The sequence below is a fragment of the Cataglyphis hispanica genome, chromosome 6 (assembly GCF_021464435.1).
Source record: "Cataglyphis hispanica isolate Lineage 1 chromosome 6, ULB_Chis1_1.0, whole genome shotgun sequence".
NCBI classification, from domain to species: domain Eukaryota; kingdom Metazoa; phylum Arthropoda; class Insecta; order Hymenoptera; family Formicidae; genus Cataglyphis; species Cataglyphis hispanica.
Genome location: NC_065959.1, coordinates 79,381 through 100,347, shown reverse-complemented (window position 1 = coordinate 100,347; position 20,967 = coordinate 79,381). Strand labels below are relative to the sequence as shown.

The 20,967-nt window shown below is 35.2% G+C and overlaps 1 protein-coding gene across 10 annotated transcripts; it reads left to right on the top strand.

Moving 5' to 3' along the window:
• Window positions 1-107: 107 nt before the first annotated feature.
• LOC126850401 (alpha-sarcoglycan) lies at window positions 108-20,886 on the top strand. 10 transcript variants are annotated; one of them, XM_050593354.1, is made up of 13 exons: window positions 783-917; window positions 1,016-1,200; window positions 1,273-1,628; window positions 5,763-5,890; window positions 6,345-6,484; window positions 6,561-6,736; window positions 6,930-7,031; window positions 11,695-11,869; window positions 12,407-12,648; window positions 18,511-18,582; window positions 19,171-19,317; window positions 20,201-20,269; window positions 20,349-20,886. In XM_050593354.1, exons 3-13 carry the CDS (start codon window positions 1,486-1,488, stop codon window positions 20,371-20,373), a joined length of 1,419 nt encoding a protein of 472 aa, XP_050449311.1. In that variant the 5' UTR covers window positions 783-917; window positions 1,016-1,200; window positions 1,273-1,485; the 3' UTR covers window positions 20,374-20,886. The 10 variants fall into 10 exon arrangements, with proteins under 10 accessions (XP_050449314.1, XP_050449315.1, XP_050449311.1 ...); XM_050593357.1 differs by lacking the exons at window positions 1,016-1,200; window positions 1,273-1,628 and adding an exon at window positions 108-256 and having other exon boundaries at window positions 786-917; XM_050593353.1 differs by having other exon boundaries at window positions 1,016-1,628.
• The last annotated feature ends 81 nt before the right edge of the window (window positions 20,887-20,967 follow it).

Below are 20,967 nucleotides of genomic sequence, written 5' to 3'. Positions count from 1 at the left end.
TCCGTCCTCTTCTCTCACCACTCACTTCCCTCTTCGCCGCGATCGGAGCAGTTTTCGTACCTTTCGGGGAAAGTGCAGCGTTGACGGTAGGGCAGCGCCGTTAAATGGACACAGTCCACGATGTTGTTCGACGACAATTAAAGGCGAACGATGAGAGATAAAACAAGACAACCACCGCGCCGGGAAGAAGTCGTGCTCGCGCACCGTACGGTGCAACGCTCGTCGCGTCCGAACTCAACGCTGCCGCGTTCTGCAAGTATGTATGTACACATTGTCAATGTCGCGAAGGAGAGGAAGAGAATACGGAACGAAGGAGAGAAAGAGAGGAAGGAAGCCGGTCCCTCTTGCGTTGCGTTGCGTTGCGTTGCGTTGCGTTGCGTTGCGTTGCGTTGCGTCGCGTCGCGTCGCGTCGCGTTGCGTCGTGTCGCGTTGGCGTACGAGAGAAAGAAAAATCATGTGTGCACGCGGTAAATATATCCCTCTATCGGCCGCGACCAAGACACAAGACACGCCTACCACGGACGTCAATAGGCAGTGCCGTGTCTAGCGCCGCTGATAAACACGTGCGGCACGACGTGCGGAGCGCAGCGGCGAAATACTCCTGTCGCTATCACTCTCGCTCCTCTCGCGCCGCTCCACTTATACACGATGCACGTACACGACGCGATCAATCGAGAGAATCTCTCACCGATAATTTTATTTTAAATGAAAAAAGCCCGAAATTGGATTTAATAAATAAGCGCCTTGACAACTCCAAGCACCTTAACAATTCCAAACAATTTCAGGGATATTTGAATGACGAGGAGAACGACTGAGGAGAAATGAGGAAATTCTATTCTATTTGGATAATAATTAGAAAAAATGAACAATCTTTGCGAACCTCATCATTAACGATGATTAGTAATGAATGCAGAAAGGTAATATATTCGTATGTAATGAACACATTTAATGAACATTGTGTGAAAGGAAAAATATCAATTTCAACAATTAATAAATGTTTATCCGTTATTTATAGTGTCGATAAGAAAAGATAAATTTAAAATTTATGTAAGAGAATCGAAGAAATGATTCATATTATCTGAATAATTCTCTAGTAATTTACTTTATATAATGTAGATGTGTGATTGTCATCCGAATGAATTAATGTTACAAAAATAGGCGAGTATACATATATGGAAGATTCATCAATCGAGGAGAGACGTGAGAGATATATAATTTAACGATTATAAATGAGGAAAGTTCATTGCAAATTAATCGGATGGTTCATTTTAGAAAAAAGATCAAAGTCATCTGTGCGTGACTCAGAAAACGAGCGAAAAAAATTGCACGCCGCTCCAACGACAGCGTATCGTTTATCGATACTCGTCGCAACTCGCAACCGCGGTTCGCGGTGCAACCGTGCAACACAGAATCGACACAGAATACTCTTCGGGCGTCGCTATATCGTTCCGCGAATTCCGGTTCCAGGCTCCGACATATCTAGAGATGACAGAGGCTTTTTACGCGCGAACAGAGATCGACGTTATCGTGCCACGGTCCGCGGCGCGCTCGGCCCTTTTGTTTCTCGCTCCAGCAAAACAGCCGATAACAATTCGGAAAGCACTTTGGAATTTCGCAGCTATTCGCAGGTGAATTTCCAATTTGTGACGCCATAGTAGTAGAGTATATGCTCGTCGATCCTGGAGAGATTCTCTTTGGAAAACTACCGTAGCGAAAACTCTCATTCCGTGTCATCTCATTCGTTTCATACCGATTGGAATTCAGGAAATTTATCAAGTTATGCATGTTTAATGTGTCACGCTGCGTATGACATCTGCGAATGATATTGGAATTGAAGCGATAACTCGATAGAGGATCTTTCTAAAATGAAAAGGTTCCATAAACATTTTCTTTTACATTTCTGTGTAGAAAACGAAATATTGAAACTTTAAATGCATTCAAGATAAAATTACTTTTTCAAAATAAATTCATCCCTTTTCTGTCTATCGTTTAAATATCCCTTTCAGTTTTTTCTATTAGCGACGATATTCTTTATGTATGAGCTAAAAACGAGGAGGCTAGAGATATATAAGTTTACATAAATTATGAGCGGGTCTTTTGTTAGAAAAGTTTGTCCGAGATCTTATACGATACATATATAGACAATTCGATATATGTATTAGATAATAGGATATATATATAGACAAATTTTTAAATGCATAATATATACATATATATATATATATATATATATATATATATATATATATATATATATAGAAAAAACGCAATGGACTTACGGCACGAAATGTAGTCTTGTATAGTCGATAATTTTGATTTCATCGGATTCTTCGTTAGCTATTGGCGATCATCGAGTTTTCGAAGTGAGTAAAAACTCATCCAACATCAATCATGATATTGAGCGCGACAAAGCGATAATAATAATTGCGTCAATGAAAGCGATTACGTTTGTATGAAATTTTATTGGTTGAATCAACGAATGTTGTCATAAGATAAATCGCTCGCAATTCTTTTAATATATAAAAAAATAAGTGGGCATGACAGTGGGATTGTAAAGAGATTTCATTATAGTTTGGAGATAACGACAAAAATAGAAGCGAAAACTGTTATAGTACTTGTTTCTGAGAAGCAAAAAAATCTCATTACTGTAAGAAAGGATATGAGGTGAGATTCGAGTCTATTATCTTTTCTTTTTAAATGTAACGAACATAACGAATGAAAGAAAATTCTTCCTCCTCCATAAAAATTATTTAAATGTCTATTTAACTGTTTAAATCATTCTTTGAATTAATCTCTCTTTAATCGCAAAATGGTAAATAGAATACTTTTATAAATTTAAAATGAATATTAGATGAATAGAAAAAAAACTAAAAGTATACAATATACTTAATTAATTATATATTTTGTTACGTTATGTCATATTGGCGTCATCTTTAATATAAATAGCGTCGTTACACGCAAGATTGATCGAATTTCAATTTAATATTTTGGACACTCCACATCAAATATCATTGATTTCTTCATTTGTTAATGAAAACTATGTTCCACTATGGAATAGTGGAAAGCACGACTCGGGAAAAAAATATCGCCGGACGTACGGCCCTGAAGACGGCGCGTGTAGTCGGAAGCGACTGTGAGTTACAGCTGCGCATGTGAACAGAGGAACTTGTGCTCCATTTCTCGGTATCTCGATTTTGCCCGGTCTGGTTCTCTCGAGCTTTCTCTCTCTCTCTCTCTCTCTCTCCCTCCCGAATTCGTCGATCCGGACGATAATATCCCGTTCCGTCACCGTCGATCACCCTCGATCGTTTGTACCGCAGTATTTCAAAGGTACACGCGATTGTGTCATCACAAAGATTCTTTACACCGTCGTGCACCTCGGCATCGCATTGACCTGATCTCGGCGGGTGTCGCGTCTGCAGTCTGCAATCTGCATCGCGACAGACAGTCCCGACAGACTTTCGCGAGCATGTAAGTTTCAACACGTGTGCATGTCCATGTGCGGATGTTTCGCGTAGTACGCAGTACGTTGGCAACGCACGCGCGACGGAAGCGCGAAACCGATCGACGACGAAACGTCAACGAGGTGAATGATATGAGATCGGACAATCAACGGATTTTCCAATCGCGACGAGTTAGTCGAGTGCATTTTTTTCAAAGTAAGATTCATCGAAAATGGATATTGGAAATGACGAATGACGAATGAGGAAGAAAGAGAAGCCGGGCCTTCGGCTATAATCGATAACGACCGCGTCGCTCCTCGCTTTTCGCGACCCGTTGAGAGATTAAAGCGGTGCGCCCTTCCTATCCCTCGGCCACGCCACGCCACGCCACGCCACAAATATCGCCACACTGAGCTGCACCTGTTTAGACATCTTCTGAGTTTATCATTCGCGTAATTGTTACACGTAGTTACTGCGCGTAGTATCTCTCCTCCGAGTCCATTTCTAAATTTTTTCAGAGTATTTGCGATTCTCAGGAATCGTGCGTTAATTGTTACAATGGAGTAATAAATAAATTGTATTTATACAATTTTTATACTACAATGTGCAACGACTGAACCTAAACATTTCATAGATTATTATACGCGTTTTAATATTGTGCCTGAAAAAAGAAGCGGAAAAAGCAGTAAGTCACGAATACATATATCGTAAACATGTTTTGCCTTGATATATTTTCATATTGTTGCCACGAACAACATCGGCAACGTAAATCACAAATTCAAGTTTTCAAGTATATATAATTATTTAGAAGCTAATAACATATCATGAGCAAGTCCATGCTACAATAAAAAATTGCTCTCTATATACAATTTTGTATAAATAATCCCTGTATTTTTCAAATTAAAAATTATTTAAATATAAGCAACGTAAAGGTTTATCCTATTTTACATAGCACAATCTCTCTTTTCTCTTGTCTCTTTTTGAAAGAAAATTTCTCTCTCTATCTATTTAATCTATTATGAAGAAAATAAACATTAATTTGTACAAGAAAGAATCATCCACGATTTCGATACTCTTTCCAAATTTCTGAAAAACTTTTCAAGCTTACCATTCTTCTGTTTTGGCGATACAAAATATATTGTAGAATAGAATATATATATATATATATATATATATATATTTTTTATCTCTTTCTAGGATTTCACAATTCTGGGATGTTTCATAATAAAATATTTAATTAAATAAAAAATATATTGACGCAATAATATGATAAAAAAAGTTAAAGGCGAATAATCGATATATGATGCAAAGAAAGAGAGATGTGAGCAAAGTTCCAACGCGATACGAAAGATTATAGGACTGCACTTTCGCTGAAAACAAAAGCTTTCGTTTTGTCACGTCTGACTAGTAATAATGTTGAACCCCTGCAAAAATCTATCGAGAATAACCGATACATATTTTAAGGGAGTGTGTTTCCAGTCGAGAATGAGATGTGTAGATTTTTCAGCGTATCGTTCCGCTGACAATGAAACTACGAGCACAACAATTGTAAAAGGAGGATAGGATGCGTCGCGTATTATTTTCACATTATACGACTGTATATGAATCACAATGTTGATTCGGACAGACGTGTATCGCGTGGCGTAGTACGAGTTTCGTTGAAAATCGCTGAGAAAAAGTAAATCGTACGCTATTTCATCGTAAATAGAAATCGCGTCTTGTATGCAGCTTGCGTCATTTTTAAGAAAGCTGATAGCGTTTTCGCATAAATATAATTTTAGACACGTCACGTTTCAAGAAGAAACGTATTTCATATGCATACAAATGCCAAAGAACGAATGTTATCTTTGTTTTTTTAGTAGCCGACTTCTTTATTTTAATTCGAACTTTATTAATTCGCGTGATTAATTTAAGGCATACACATTTTCTTTCTCAATATTATTAAAAATTATTAAAGACAAGTCACGCTCACCTATCTAAATAATTGGCAATATCGATAAATAATTGTTTTAATATGTATAATATAACACAAATGTATAACTAGCCATTAAAATTATGATTATATTTTATTATTTTTTAATTTATTTATTATTCTCTTTTTTGAAAACTTGAAGTTATTTCACATGTGTTATACAAGCGAATATAGCTGCATTCAATGGACGTTTGCTGTATGGTACATTTAATCCAAGAATTCGGGGGATTTAAGTTTGTTCTCGAGGTGATTTCAATTGCTCGAGTCGAAAATACTACAGGTATCTCCATGTCATCGATCTATTTATTTCCAGCGTTTTTATTATCGCTCGTTGATTGACTTTCCAGCACGATCATGCATCCGAGGATAATATTGCTATCGATGTTGGTGGCCTTCGTCGCTGCCGAGAGTATTTTAATGACGGAGGTCTTTGTCATTCCCATCAGACCGGAAACGTTCGACTGGAGTGCAGATGGTAAAGACACATATATTCAACTTATTCTAATTTTCTTCAACCGTCAAAAGTATCTTATAATCGATATGTATAATCTTATGGTTCTACGGTTCTCTTAACTAATACGGTTCTCTAAAGAAGCGAAAGGCTCTAATCGTTAGAGAAATTTTAGAGATTTCATCTATCGCGATCTATTTGGATATTTGAGCAGACATTACTCATAGATACGTGTATATATATATATATATATATATATATATATATTATATTTTATGTATCTTCAGTTATATTCTTTCATTAATTTTAAAAAATTGTTGTTATATTTTATTAATTCTATTCTTAAAAATGTTTTATTTTTTCCCATTTTATTCCTTTCCTGTTATCGTTTCTCGTAAATATATATAATTAGCGTGACATTTTCCTATGCAAAATTATTATTATCTCGAACGTTTATAATCCGTGCCTTTTGTTTCAGGACACTCCGATCAATTTTCGTATCAGCCTTCTTTGCTGAACGCTCCCGATCTTCCATCATGGATACATTACACCTATAGCAAGAAGGATCATCACGGTTTTCTATACGGCGTAGCGCCTAAAGATCAAAAATACTTTCAGGTGATAAACTATACGATCACTATATATTAACAGTTTGCGATTGACGATGTGTCTGTAATTACAATGATAATCTCAGCTGGAAATTGTGGGACTGAACAAGCATACCTATGAAACCCGCCACAAGGTGCTCGATATGAACGTACTCGAGAGAGAGAATCTAACAAAGTATGAGGTGCACCTGAAAATCGACAATCTCAACATAGAGGACATGTTCGATCGCAATCGCACCGAGAAGCTCCTCGATATATTTAGGTCTGTCGTATTAAGCAAAATTCTCATTTCTCTCAGTTTTAATGTCCTTGATAGCGATAACGCACGTCATTTGTTGTTTCCTTTCTCGATTGAAACAAAACAGGGGAAATTTTTCGATAATGATATACGTAATGCGCGGTAATTCGATAATTACGTCGGTGCGATAAAAGCATTGCATTCTTTTTGATTGTAGGAAAAAATTGTGGAAAGGTGCTGTGGACCTGTACGTGACCTTTTTAGCATCTGCGATTGAACTCGGAGCTCGTTTACCTTTGAAGCCCAGCGAAGGTGAAGGGTGAGTCACGTTTCGAGATTATTAAATCCAATTTAACTCTTAAGCCCCTAAAGTAGAGTTCGCTGTGAGTCTTGAAAGGGCAAAACTGTCAACTATGACTTTCGTCTCTTTCGATCTGCAAAGTATTTTTAATCATTAATTGTCAAATAATATTCGCATTATTACTAACAAATATATTAAAGAATATGACTAAGAATAAATAAGCGATAGTTCTCTTCGACAAATTCTTCTTTGATCCTTTCGTCGAATATTTCTGAGACAATTAGCTAATTTTTACGCAGTATAAATTGAAATTACAAACTAGTACGCGAATGAAATTTTATAGAAATATGATAGCGTGTGGTCACGCACGGGAATGAGAATGATGCTGCTCTCGAAACGAGAGATCGGAGCAGTTTCTCTGATATCACTGACGTACTCTAATCGTCCGATCAACAACATTGTGACGTGCATCCGCGATATATACAGTTGTTTGTAAAATATTATATTACTATTATATTACTATTTCCTACATATATGAGCACTATCGTTTATGCGCTCGACGCGACGGGAAGATCGTAGGTACGTTCTCTTATCGGAAGCTGGATATGTTTAATCTAATTGTGGTCGACAACTTGAAGGAATAAAAGTCATTAAAAGAGCGAGCCGTCACAGTTGTTTTTCTCATTTCTTTGTCCAACATCTCTCATTCGTTACGCGCTAAAAGCTAAATAAAAGTGAAAAAGCACTCTTGTTTAGAATATATTCCAAATAATTGATTTATTAAATGCATTTCCGAAGCGAGTCGGGTCAAGTAGGGTCAGCATTACGTTGCGTGAGCTCATAATGTTGCGTATATAATATTGTACATGTCAATAATAAAATTCTAAAGCTCTTCTTTTTACATAAATCAGCCAACGCGCGTTAAAGAATTTTGCACAAATCATCTTGAATCGTGTGTAATTTAAAATTCTTATTGGCTACATCATCGCGATTAAATTAAATGATGCCTCCTTCGACGCACCGACGACTCCTTCCTTCCACGCGGATCTCATCACGAGTCTTATGATGCGATCCAAACAGAGGCACCGTTTTCTCTCGCATACAAGTTCGTCAATTCCCATAGAATCCGGAACTGACAATGAGTAACGATTCTGTTATTCGCGCGCACTTCTCGGGAATAAATTTTCAATTTCAAGTCCCCTCTGGACTTTCCGATTAGACATTTACAATTAAACTGTGTGACTACCCAAAGATTCTGTCATTCACACGAATCAATGATCACAATTTATCGTAGTGGGAGCACATACGTTGATAGCGCGGTTCGATTCCCGCTTTCGCTGTCGCGGAATTTTCTCGCAGGAAAATACGTCTCTAAAATGATATGGATTTTCTTGAATCGATGAACGCGCCGCGTTCTGTGTCGATAAGACGATGACTGTTATTATTTCGCAACAAAATTTATGCGTACAGGAGATGAAAAACGATAGAAGAAAAAAAGGAAATTTCACATCTCATAGTTACAGCGAATGTGTAATTTATAAAAAAAAAAAAATCAAATCAATCGTTTATACTGATTGTGAGTGTACGTAGATAAATTTTTCCAGAATAATTTAATTTCGACCGTCGTTCTCGGGATTTGAATTTTGCTCATCTTTACATTTGTTTGCGCGAAATTGTCGAGGAAAATATAATTTCGTTGCGTACGCAGAATGAGTGAAACGAGCCATACGCGGTGTTGATGTTATTGAAGTGCGGCGCGGCGTGGGCAGACTTCCTTCCGGCGTAATAACATGTGAGCCACATGAAAGTATTTGCATGCGATATGAGCGCGCCGCATCAAAAGAAATTTGATCGTTACGAAATCGTTGTTGCACCAACACGGATCGTGACGCGAGATAGCGAGGCGAAAAGAAGAAGAAGAAGAAGGAAACATATTCGCGATGTAAATTTATGTTTTGACAAATACTTCTTCGAGACAAAGTACATAAATTTATAAACGTTTCGCAATGAGATGTCGATTCATTATGAAGTAGCTCAAATTTATATCTAAGCCATGACGTGTCTTCACAAGAGTGAAAATAAATTATTATTATGATAAAGAGCAATTATTAATAATATTAGATAAACATATATATTTCAACATTTTAATTATCTGTTTCGAGATTGTACTCTCTTGTTTTGCTCTCGATGTTGTTCTGATTCATCACATATCTGATGTACCACATCGCACGTAATTCAAATAAAATCGAATCATCCTTATGAAAAAGATGTGATAATTTTTTTTTTGTTTTACAAATAAATCGGAAAATAAATTATTCTCTTTGCTCGAATGTAGAGAGTTGAATTTAAAAATGCGTGTATACGGATTCTTAAAAAAGATATTCACAGTGTAATGGATAATATGTATATATCCCATGTTTTGTCGATAATAATTTTTATAAATTAAAAAAAGGACAAAAGCATATAATAAACATATAACATTGCGAGAAATTTTTTTTCTTCCTTTTAATTTTCTCACGCATATTCTCCTTTTTTTACCTTAAGAATGATCTCGGGCCACATTCGGATAAAAACCTTTATTCTCCCCCCACTAAAACATCTCGCAGCGACTTTATACTCTGTAACGCGAATGCATTCTCACTTGCCAGACAATTGCCAGAAAAAATGCAACAAAAGAATAAGAATATCCGCTACTACAAATTATTATTCCAATAATGTGGTATTATAATGTATACGTTCGGCAGATTTGAGTAATCGGCGGAGCTACCTTTTTTTTCACATTCTCCTGGCATGATATCCATGCATTTCTCTCGTGCGTTAATATGTGTTGATTCAGCAATGTACTATCACCGCACTTTATATTCGATCAACGCCGAGGTCGCGCGTTAAACACGTGTATCATATTAAATGTGCGATCGAGCGAAAGCTTGAAAAGTCGTTATGTTTACGAGTGGCGCGATTGATCTCCCACGACGTTTCGTGATGGCGAGATCGATACCGCATAGCCGAACAGAAATGCGCTTCTTGATTTTGAGATATGTGTGTAATTTAAAATGAAAATAACAAACATTTAAAATAAAACTGTCGAATGGCCAGGGCCAAACTGATCCTTTATCGTCTCGGACAAAATTTTGCGCCCGAATCCGAGGTCTCTCGCGGAAAGTGTCATCCGATACTGACAATGAGTTATCGTAACCGCGTAATAGAGAGAAGGCTCGAGATTGCGTCTACGATGGTGAGAGATGAACGGCACGATTAATCTCTTTCGCGACCAAGATCGAGAGAGCGCTCGATTACGCTGATCGATCGCACATCGACTGCACGCGTCGATTGTCACTTTCAAACTTATTACGTTGCGTCAAGTACGATGACACCACCGACAAAGCGGCAATTATTCCCAACGTAAATGCGACATTCTGGTCACGCTCGTAACATTTAACTGACTGATTGGTAAGGGGCTTGTTTCTACGAGTGATAAGGCCGCGCCTAAGGAACCACCTCATGCACTTGATACGTATCAGTGCAGCAGTTATCAGCATGAAAACCGAGAGTAGCAAGATTGCAAGATTGTCGAAATTTGATTGGACGCGTTATACTTATATATGTTTCAAAAGTATATAATTTAAAGATAAAATATTAAAATAGGCAAAAATTTAATTTTTAATTTTCGACTGTGCCATGTTTCCGATAATTGAATGAAAAAGAAACAATTTTTCAGGTAGAAACAAAAGTTATGTGTAAACGTGTAGCAAACAATAATCAATCTTGTCATTTTTTATACTATTGGCTGGTCATAATAATCCTATGTTGTCAATGTTGGATTAATATTTGCGTAAAATCAGCTAATTATTCGTAATAATTAGCCTCGAGAACTGTTATTTAATCCTGACCTTTAATCCTGATTATTTGCAAGAGATATAGATTTTAAACTCTTATTCGCACGCAAGAATTAGTTAGCTCATTGTAAGTATTATGAAATAATAATTATATATAATTCTTTCTCTCTGTCACAATCAGAGTAGAATATATTCGGCGAAGAAGTACGATTTATAATATAATAGATTTATTCCTAACCAATAATAAATAAAAAAAAAAAAATGAAAGGTTGAATAAATAAAATCATTAATATGATCAGCCACAATCGGAAGAATTACGAATTACTTTCTTCGGACAATCTAAATACGTATTGAGATAGATTATATTTGAAATAAAACATTTCTGACAATTAAAAGCGGCAAATAATATTAATAATAATTTTCCAAATGCAATAACGATAAAATAAATAATCTATATCGGTAGCGTTAATAATTTACGAGGAGCGATTGTTCGCGTGCGCGCGCGCGCGCGCTGTGTTTAAGTGTTAATTGCATGCTATGGGCAAAAGTCCCACGCGTGCTACTTAAAAGAATCCTTGAGGGGAATGACGCAAATACATACTGTGTAGAGAGTGAATATCGCGATATGATTCGCCTGATTGTTTAAGAGTCAAAGTTTGTTCGTAATACAATATAACGATACAACGATAGCTCGTTTGGAGCTCGGTAAATTTCGACTCGATGCGCACGTCAACGTACGATATTATCTATATATCTCGTCGTAATTATGTAATTCATATATAATCATACATGTTGTCGTCCTGATGATGAGAAGGACAGAACAAAATGTAGCCCTTTTGTTTCAGAGTCGTTATGAGATTGGGCAGTACGATGCCATTCTCGCAAGAGTTGAACGAATTGCAGGAGGAAGTGAAGCCGCTCTGGAAAATGCCCTCATGCCCCAGAGACTTCAAGAGAACTAGTGTGGAGATTCTCTTCCGAGAGGCTGAATTCAGATTGGATTGGTGTTCCTTCAGATTAGTAAGTTGATTGACTAAACTACACCGTATTATACGCGATATTTTTTTTTTTTCATTTGTTGTAATATATCGTATTATAACAAATTATATCAGGTGAAGAATCAATTCTACCTGTTATGTAATTTATAACGCTTGTATTATTTGTATTCCGAAAAATTGTCATGAAAAACACTCATGATACAACACGTTATCGTACATGTCAGTATATTTAACATATCTCTCTTCTCATATACGAACTTGGCATGTTTCCAAGCACATTGACGATGACAATGCACATTTTTTACTTCACCATCTATCATCATCGTGTATTTCTTGAGTATTTTTTTCAATCATCGTACAAACATCCTTAATTTACGCAAATGTTGATTGCGCGATGCGCAAATTCATTTTAATCGATTGATTTCAAAATATTCGACTCACACAAGATGTCAATAATCATTCGAAAATCGCGCGCCACTTGTAACATTTTATTCTCTCTTCGTTAACGATAGAATTTAGTTAGAGCAGTTTATATCTATATTATTAAATTTTATTTTAGCTAGAGGAGGACCAACAGAGTCTGCAGCACGAAAGCGCTCGGCGGGGTCCTAGCGTTGTAGGATTGCCTTCATCGGGCATCTCCGAGCATACGGAATGGCGTTGGGCCCGTTCGACGAAAGCAAGCGTACCCACGAGGAGCTACTTCAAGGAAATCGCCATCACAATTTTCGTACCGGTCATACTATTTCTCGTGCTAGGCACCTTGCTTAGCACCGCTTTCTGTCTACATCACGAGAAAATGTAAGCGCTTGTTACTTGTACCTTGTTGGAGGAAAACTAGTCGAAGTTGTGTTTCAATGCGCGATGGCCATTCTGCATTCCAGAAAAGTTATTTTTAATTCGCACATTTCTATCTTTGATAAAGGCTAATACGCTTATTTTATATCTCCTTTTTTTTCTTTTTTTTTACTTAATGCAAATTTCATTATTTTATTTTTTATTCAACATTTTACTTCCGCTATAGTTAATTTTAACGCTCTGACGCTCATATGTATATCAATGATATCTTTATTTCTTATCTATAGTTGCGGCCACTTGCGTATAAGTGACGACATTATTTCCCGCGTAGCATTTACATTGAATGAAAATTAAAATCACATCTACCAATGAGTAGTTAAAATCACATCTAACAATGAGAGTTTCCTAATTTCCGAGGAAATGCAGGCATAATCTGTTGTAATACAGTTGCTGCAGCAGGAAACGTTGAAGAATTTTAATTCGATTGCGTTTACAAAAATCATTCTTTGATCCTGCGATATATATATATATATATCAATTCCGATAAAATTTCAATACTTGGCACATCATGGAACACATTTAACACGACAATATGCTCGATTACAACAGGGTAGGAGTTTGTATCTATATTTCTTATTATTACATTATTACTTACTATTACGACGAGTTTCATTCCTAAGTGTAATATCTGACATGTCCGTCCGCATAATCGAAATGTATCAAATCGCATGAATGCTCGGTAAATAAATTTGAAAAGTACACGTGTGCTGCATTTGCTGCACACATGACACGCAATGAAAACGAATAACACGCAAGTCAAAGTCTGGCGAGATAGATAGAGAAAACGCAGTTTTTTTTGTTTCCTTTTTAAATCGTTATAATGTTTTAACGAGCGCAAAAATCGCATAAAGTAAATGTATTTCGACAAATAATTTTACAATAATAATAAATTAGATAGAAAAAAAGAGACAATATGTATGTATATTACATAAAATGTAATTACATATGTATATATTTATACATATGTATATATTTATGCAAAGATAGCATATATTTGTATAAATAATTTTAATTAGCGATGATAAAAAACACGGGAATCGTAGTTCTCCTTGATTCACAGAATATCGTGGAGAAATCGCCAGATAAGGTCGTCCAGATATGAATGACATTCGCGAAAGAATAGGAAGGAGGATAAGCAAGAAATTTACGCAAATATAAAATGTCTTGGATACGAAACGTGAACAGAGGCATTTACGTAATTATGTCGATAATTGTAACGCACAGTATGAAATGCAAGCAAATTTTTATACGAATATTATTATACAGTTTCACATATAAGATGGTCGATTATCATACCAAAAAACATTTTAAATGAAAATTTAAAATTATTTCCTTTTAAACAAACATTTTTTTAAACGATTAACTTTTGGACGTGATATGTTTAATCATCAAAATTTTTAATGTTGAAGTTCAAAGAGGCCTAGAAATAGTAATACGCGATCAAGTTTTCGTTAATGATAAGAAAAAGTACGATTTTTTTAATTTGACAAAATTTGTACGTATATAATATTTCTAGCACTTTTTTGCGTGTATATATATATATATATATATATATATATATATATATATATATATATATAAAGATTAAGAGCTGTTTATTTTGCCATATACAATATCATGTTCCAGTTTTCTCTGTTTTCAGCTCAAGGCAATAAAAACGGACATTCAGGGTCGTCTAATTTGTGAGTAATGAGTCGCGACAAAGAGACGAACACTGTGTCTTTTTTTTAGAGGCAATAAAAAAATTAAAATTACATAGTCGTCGGGATACAATGTATATTTTATTTATGCGATATAAAAATAACCGATTGCGGGCGACTATATATATTGATACGAGATTCTTGTACGCGTGATGCAACCGATCTAACGATATGATCTTATCATGAATGCTATGTACGTCACGTTTGTGGCGCACACAAATATGTTTTTGTAACTCGTAAAAGAATACGCGACTATTTTAATTCGTCGAGCGTCAAACCTGTTTGGGTCCGAATCATTAACGGTGATTAAACTGATAACGTGTCTTAGAATCCGTATTTAACATTAATTTGCTTATAATATTTTCGATTTAAGATCTTTTTGCTTATGCGCGCCTTTTTCCTCAACCGCCATCTCAATCATTCTAAATCTATAGATTATTTTAAATTATCGAAATATACAATAATTATCTATTATCTGTAATTTTTTAGAAAAATCGGAAAAATAATAGAAAATTAAGCGGAAAGAAAGAAAGAAAAAGACGTCAATTTAACAAGCTTTCTATCAAATCATATTAATTCCTTGAGGACAATATGACTTATTTATCACTGTATCGCTAGTTTTAATAGCTTTCTCTTTAAATGGCCATGCCTCTAGTCACGATGATGACAGCGAGAAATCGCGTCATCTGTTCCTTCTGTCTCTCTTTCAGCAGGAGGCCGCTCGTCATGCTGCGTATACAATACATACTTTGCTACCATTCGCACACTTGATTTCTTTCACGCGCGCGCGCGCGCGCGTATACGTACACATATGCTAATTACTAACGCGTGGCATACGATGTACGACGTGCATGCGATGTACGACGAACGGGTAAGTGACCGCGAGTGATCGGTACCTCACGATCAACGGTCAGATGATATGTGACGCGCGATTGGAACCGATGTGACGCAAGGCGGAATCGCTTATCGGCAAGCGCGGCTCGCTCGTTCACGCGGAAATAGATCGTCGTACCGCTGATCGATGCCGATTTCCGCCGATCGGCGACCGCGAACAGCGTGCTAATTTTACGCCCGCGTTTAAACCGCCTGCCATTTGTATTCTCGAGTCGCGCGTCTGCTCAAATTTCCCACTATATCGCGTGCTCTTTCGTTCTCGTCTCTCGTCTATTGCCTATTGACGTTGCGATGCGAGTTGACCAACAGTCGCGCAGTCGACCTGTCATCACGAAAGAAAGAAACGCTGTTATTTTGCAAATTTATGCCTGCTATGGAAAAACGAATTCAATATTTTCTTTATTGAGTAAATAATATATAACTTCTAAACTTTAAAGAAAAAAAGAAAAAAAAAATTAAAATCTTGTTCCAATAATATGGACAATTGAGAATTTGTTTAAAAGGCAAGCAATTGCGGAAGAGATAAGGCAATAATTGCAACACAATTTGATTATATTATTATTTGATATTATATATTTTTGCAAACATACAAAACAAGAACGTAAAAGATGCTTGAAAGCGTTTGAAAAGTTGAAATATTCTTTTTAGATACGTCTAATATGTGTGTGTGTGTGTGTGTGTGTGTGTATTGCGTGAGGATGTATCATTAAGATTTTTCCGAATACTTATAGAAAAGCGATTGAATCGAAGGCTTCCGTATTTTTTATGGCTGTACAAGATACACATGTGTGTAAATTAAAAACTATTACAAGACGTGTATCACATTTGGTTTGTGTGGAGTTATGCTATACTCGTAAAATTATTAATCAAATCGATTCTTTCTGTCGCACACATTCATTGTGGCTTACAACTTTCAAATGATTAATCTAAAATTTAATGTATTAATACATTTCTTGTAAACGTTCTTTTATTATTTTATCAGTTCTTTTATTATTTTTAACAGCGATTATTTGAGACATTTGCTTTTACCTTTGTACGTAGTAAACAGTATACGTTGCTTTTTTTTTTTGATAACACCGGTTAATCTATTATAATTAGGCATTCTGCGTCAAAGAATATCAGTATCGTAAATATTTATGAAAAACTTGTTGAATCTCACAATGATAAATGATAACATGTATGTTCGAGAACGATGATGCGAAATTGCATCTAATCTAATCGTCAATATTTTTCGCAATGCTAAGGCAATTAAAACTCTTGAGGCATTTATAAACAGCTCACGTCAATATACAAGGTGCAAGCGTCGAAAAAGTAAACGTGAATTTACTTTATTCATCAAATGTCTTTGGTGACTAAAGTAAAATTAATTACTGCGAACGTACTATTGTATATATATATATATATATATATATATATATATATATATGTAATAATTATGCGACACATTTGGTGTGTAAATTATCAATAATACAACATTATTTTTCGATATATTTACAATTTTACAATGTCATAAAAAACTTTGGTAACATTATATTTGGCGGCGATATTATTTCTACATTTATCTAATGAGAAAGTCGCGATGTTTTCGTGGAAAGGATGTTTTCTATCGAAATCGTGCACGCTGAAAATTATAATGAATTTAATACGTGGCCATAAATGGGGACGCGCGATTGTAAGCGGAATGCGGCAAAATTTTAATTTCGGCTTTCCGGTGATAATCGCGTATGATAATCGGCGTGTTTGTAAAAGAGACGATCCTGTCCAAGGCGCACTCGCAGTTCGCAGTGCGAGTCGAGTGCATGCGTGCACTCTTTCAAGTGTCGTGGCGCGTAACAATTTCTATTTGCGCGTCGTGATAATATAAGTCAATTGCATCGTGTTGCATGTGACGATTGACGCAGCACTGACGCCTGACGCAGCCGTGTTCATTTCGCTTGCAATGAGAGGGGAAATCGGGATCGGGATTCATTGAAGTTACAAAATGGTGAAGAGTTGCGGATAGAGCGTGCGCGATCTCGCACATTTATATTCACATTTCGCGTTCATGTATAACCGCTCGTGTTGACTGTTGGCTTCCCAAGAGTTTCGAGCTCTGAACCTCGACAAACCGTGTCGTGATCCATGATCCACGCGCGCGATCAAGATAATCACGCGGTTGATAATGCGGGCACTGCGCAAACAGGAACAGGACTCGCGCGTCATAGATCCACGCGCGATATGACTCATTAAAAAGTTCCTCTGACGATTGCGGCTACGAAGAGAAGCCCGCAAAAAACTCATTCTCTTTTCGATGAATTCGTCGTAAAAGTTTGTCGCACGACGAAAGGATTTTTTTCATAATTATACAACGGGTTTTTTTTTTTTTTTTACCGACGCGCTCTCTTCCATCTCCTTATTTTATCGACATCTTCTATCGCCTCTCTTCCTATTTTATGATAAATATATATGTATATATATATATATATATATATGGACGTTGATCGCGGTGAGAATTTAATTGAATGCTACAAATGATGATACAAATTTTTTATGCGCTTGTTTCAGAAGTCGAAATTCTAGAGATTCTTAAGCACATTGTGCACCGAAATTTCGTTATGTTACTATATTGTTAATAATATTGTTAATATAATATTGGCAAAAATTTTCAAGCAACTTTTCTCGTAGAAGAATTTCATATTTTGAATTAAAATGATATTTTATTGTAATATTTTCTCATCGTCGATCGTAAAAGGATATATTGATATATTGTTACGACGGCCGATTAACTTATGTCTAGAATCTAGATAGTTTACTGCAAGACCTGGATTAATAATTAAACATTTTTTTAATAACAAATGAAATGATCGTAGACTTGTTTAAATTATTCGAGTAGTTATAGATAAATATCTACAACTTTTTTTCTTTATTTTTTTACTGCAACTTGTATGTTTATGTCTTCGAAGTTTTCACGAGACTATTCTGACGTAAATGATAATTAAAGTGTTGGCCATTAAAAAAAGTAATATCCTATTATCTAATTGTAAGAGTCAACTCTCAGTATTTATATAGCTTAAATTATATAATCTCGGTATCACTGTAATTTGATAATGATGGACGCAAACGTTAATGTTAAACCAATTGAGTGTTTATATTTAACAAAATTAATTAAACAGCCATTATTTAAAAAGACATTTGATGAAAAAACGTAGATATTTATATTTTATTTTCCTAGGGCAGATCCAGAATCAGATGAATATTTCGATGAACTCTTTAATATTTTCCTTATAAGGGAACAACCCGTTAGGTATGTTCAAAGTTGCGTAAATACTTTATTTGAGATTTTTAATGCGTACTAATTGTTGCAAAGTGACGCAACATCATTAAAATACTACTAATTTTGTTTAGTGTAGTAGTGTGAATCATAATACATGTATATATGACAAATTGTGAGAAAAACCAGTTGACTTTACCATTTTAATTAGTTCAGATAAAGTCGATTTTCCATTAATTTCCTCATATATATTAGATTTTTCTAATTTATCATGTCTGCGTGTTTGTCATACTCGTATAACAAACTATCATTTAAATATATGATAATGGAATCTACGGCTTTTTAAAAATTTGCTTTTTATAAAGCATATTAATAATATGTTTAACAATATGTTTAGTATTAACAATAATCGTTATATAAGTGAATACAACAATAAAACATCATAGTTAATCATAATTAATAAGTTTTCGATCAAGGTTGAATTTTAATGTTATTCGTAGAAATTATTATTTTTATCGCATCAAATAAACACGAATAATAAATCAGAATTGTGAAATATTAATATCCTCCTGAATTTAAATAAATTCTCGTTTTAACGAAGCCATATTTTTATTTTTGCAGCGAAAAACGAGAACTTACACCAGTGGAAGGAGTCAACGGAAACAACGGAATACAAATGGTGCAATATGCCATGTCGGAAAGAGGCACTCTGAAATCTCTGTCAGCTCAACCATCGAGTCCGAATGATTCTCTATCGCGAAGTCCAAGGTAGAAATTTCCAGGGATCAAAAAGTATAATTTCGACAAATTAATTAATTTCCGACGTTCTTTTAAAAAGAACCATTTTTACATAAATTATCACACATTTTCTATTAATAACAAATTAAATATAAAGATTGCTATCGTGTATGTTTTGCAATGAAATCCAAATTATACCTCCTTCTATAATATAATAACCTCTGGAAATCTGATGATCATGAATAATTGATGATCAATTCATGATTGATGAATATTTATTATAAGCATTTTTTCTGCACCGGAACTTCTCTCCCAAGCAAAGATTCACTTTTAAATAAGAAAAAAACTCATCAAATTAACGCGTTGTTGCGTAATAGTTTCTAGCTTAGCAGGACATCATTTCCTAGAAAGAGAACATCGCGCGCAGATTATAAAACACGCAAGCAGATTCATTTAATGAAAGTGCGAGTGCGCGTGCTATAGTAGTACATAACGTTGTAATTCTTTTCAAGTAAAGTAAAATAAAATAAAATAAAAAGAGAGAGAGAGAGAGAGAGAGAGAGAGAAAAATACAATTCAATCGCACTGTGAATGCATTACGTGGAGGTCGTCGTACAAAATCGAATAAATCTCTTATTTTTTGCAAATACTATTTATTAAATTACGTAAATACGTTGTAAGAAACATAAGAACTATATATATCGAACGAATACAAAATAGAATATTTCAAGTCATGAGAATAAATTTTTTTTTCAAAGACATTAAAAAAAAAAAAACCCGATTCTCTACTATTAATATGAAGAATGTATTAACAGATCATTTATTCGTTTTTATCCTGCCTTTTATATATTTGTTTGCGATCCAAGCGTTGTTTTGATGCATATATGTAATTATAATAAATTTTATCTTTCAGAATCTCTGGTGACCGTTGCAATCCATACATTCGTCCAAATCCACCACCATATACCGGGCCGACTAATTTGTAAGTACAATATTTCTGAATCGCGACTTTTGCTCGTGCGATATATTATAATTGTGCGTTATCCGTTTATGATTCACAGTGCCAGCTTACGCGCCGATTTCTGACTATACGAGCGACCCGCGAAAACGTGGTTTTGCTAAATGGATATAGCTCGCGGGTGTCTTTCAACTTTCAATTAACGTGTTTTGAGGCCGAGGACTAGAAACTTATCGAAACCGACTTCAAATTTGCAAGTTCAATCAGATATTAAATATGCGCGCGCTACTTATTATTGCTAACTATAAACACGTATTTGCGTCATTTGTTTTGACAAATTGAATTGCGTCTGGAAATTTTCTCGAAAGATGCCTTTACGAGTAGACGATGAGTTGCAAATATTGCAAATATATGTACATCATGTATATAAAAGAATGTTTTTTTGAACAATATATTACACATTGTATACATACTACTTTTTCGCATTGTAATGATCAAATAAACTGCGTAGCATTTAATATGATTATGTATACCTTATAATTGTAATGCATTAAAAGTTTTTGCGCACACACACACACACACACACACACACACACATATATTGATGAAATATATGGAAGAAATAAATCTATGACTCTACAGATGTGCTTTGATTTTTTTCTCATATTAGGAATAAATATTTAAAATTGGATGGAAAAAAATTCTTCCCCTTATTGTTAGAG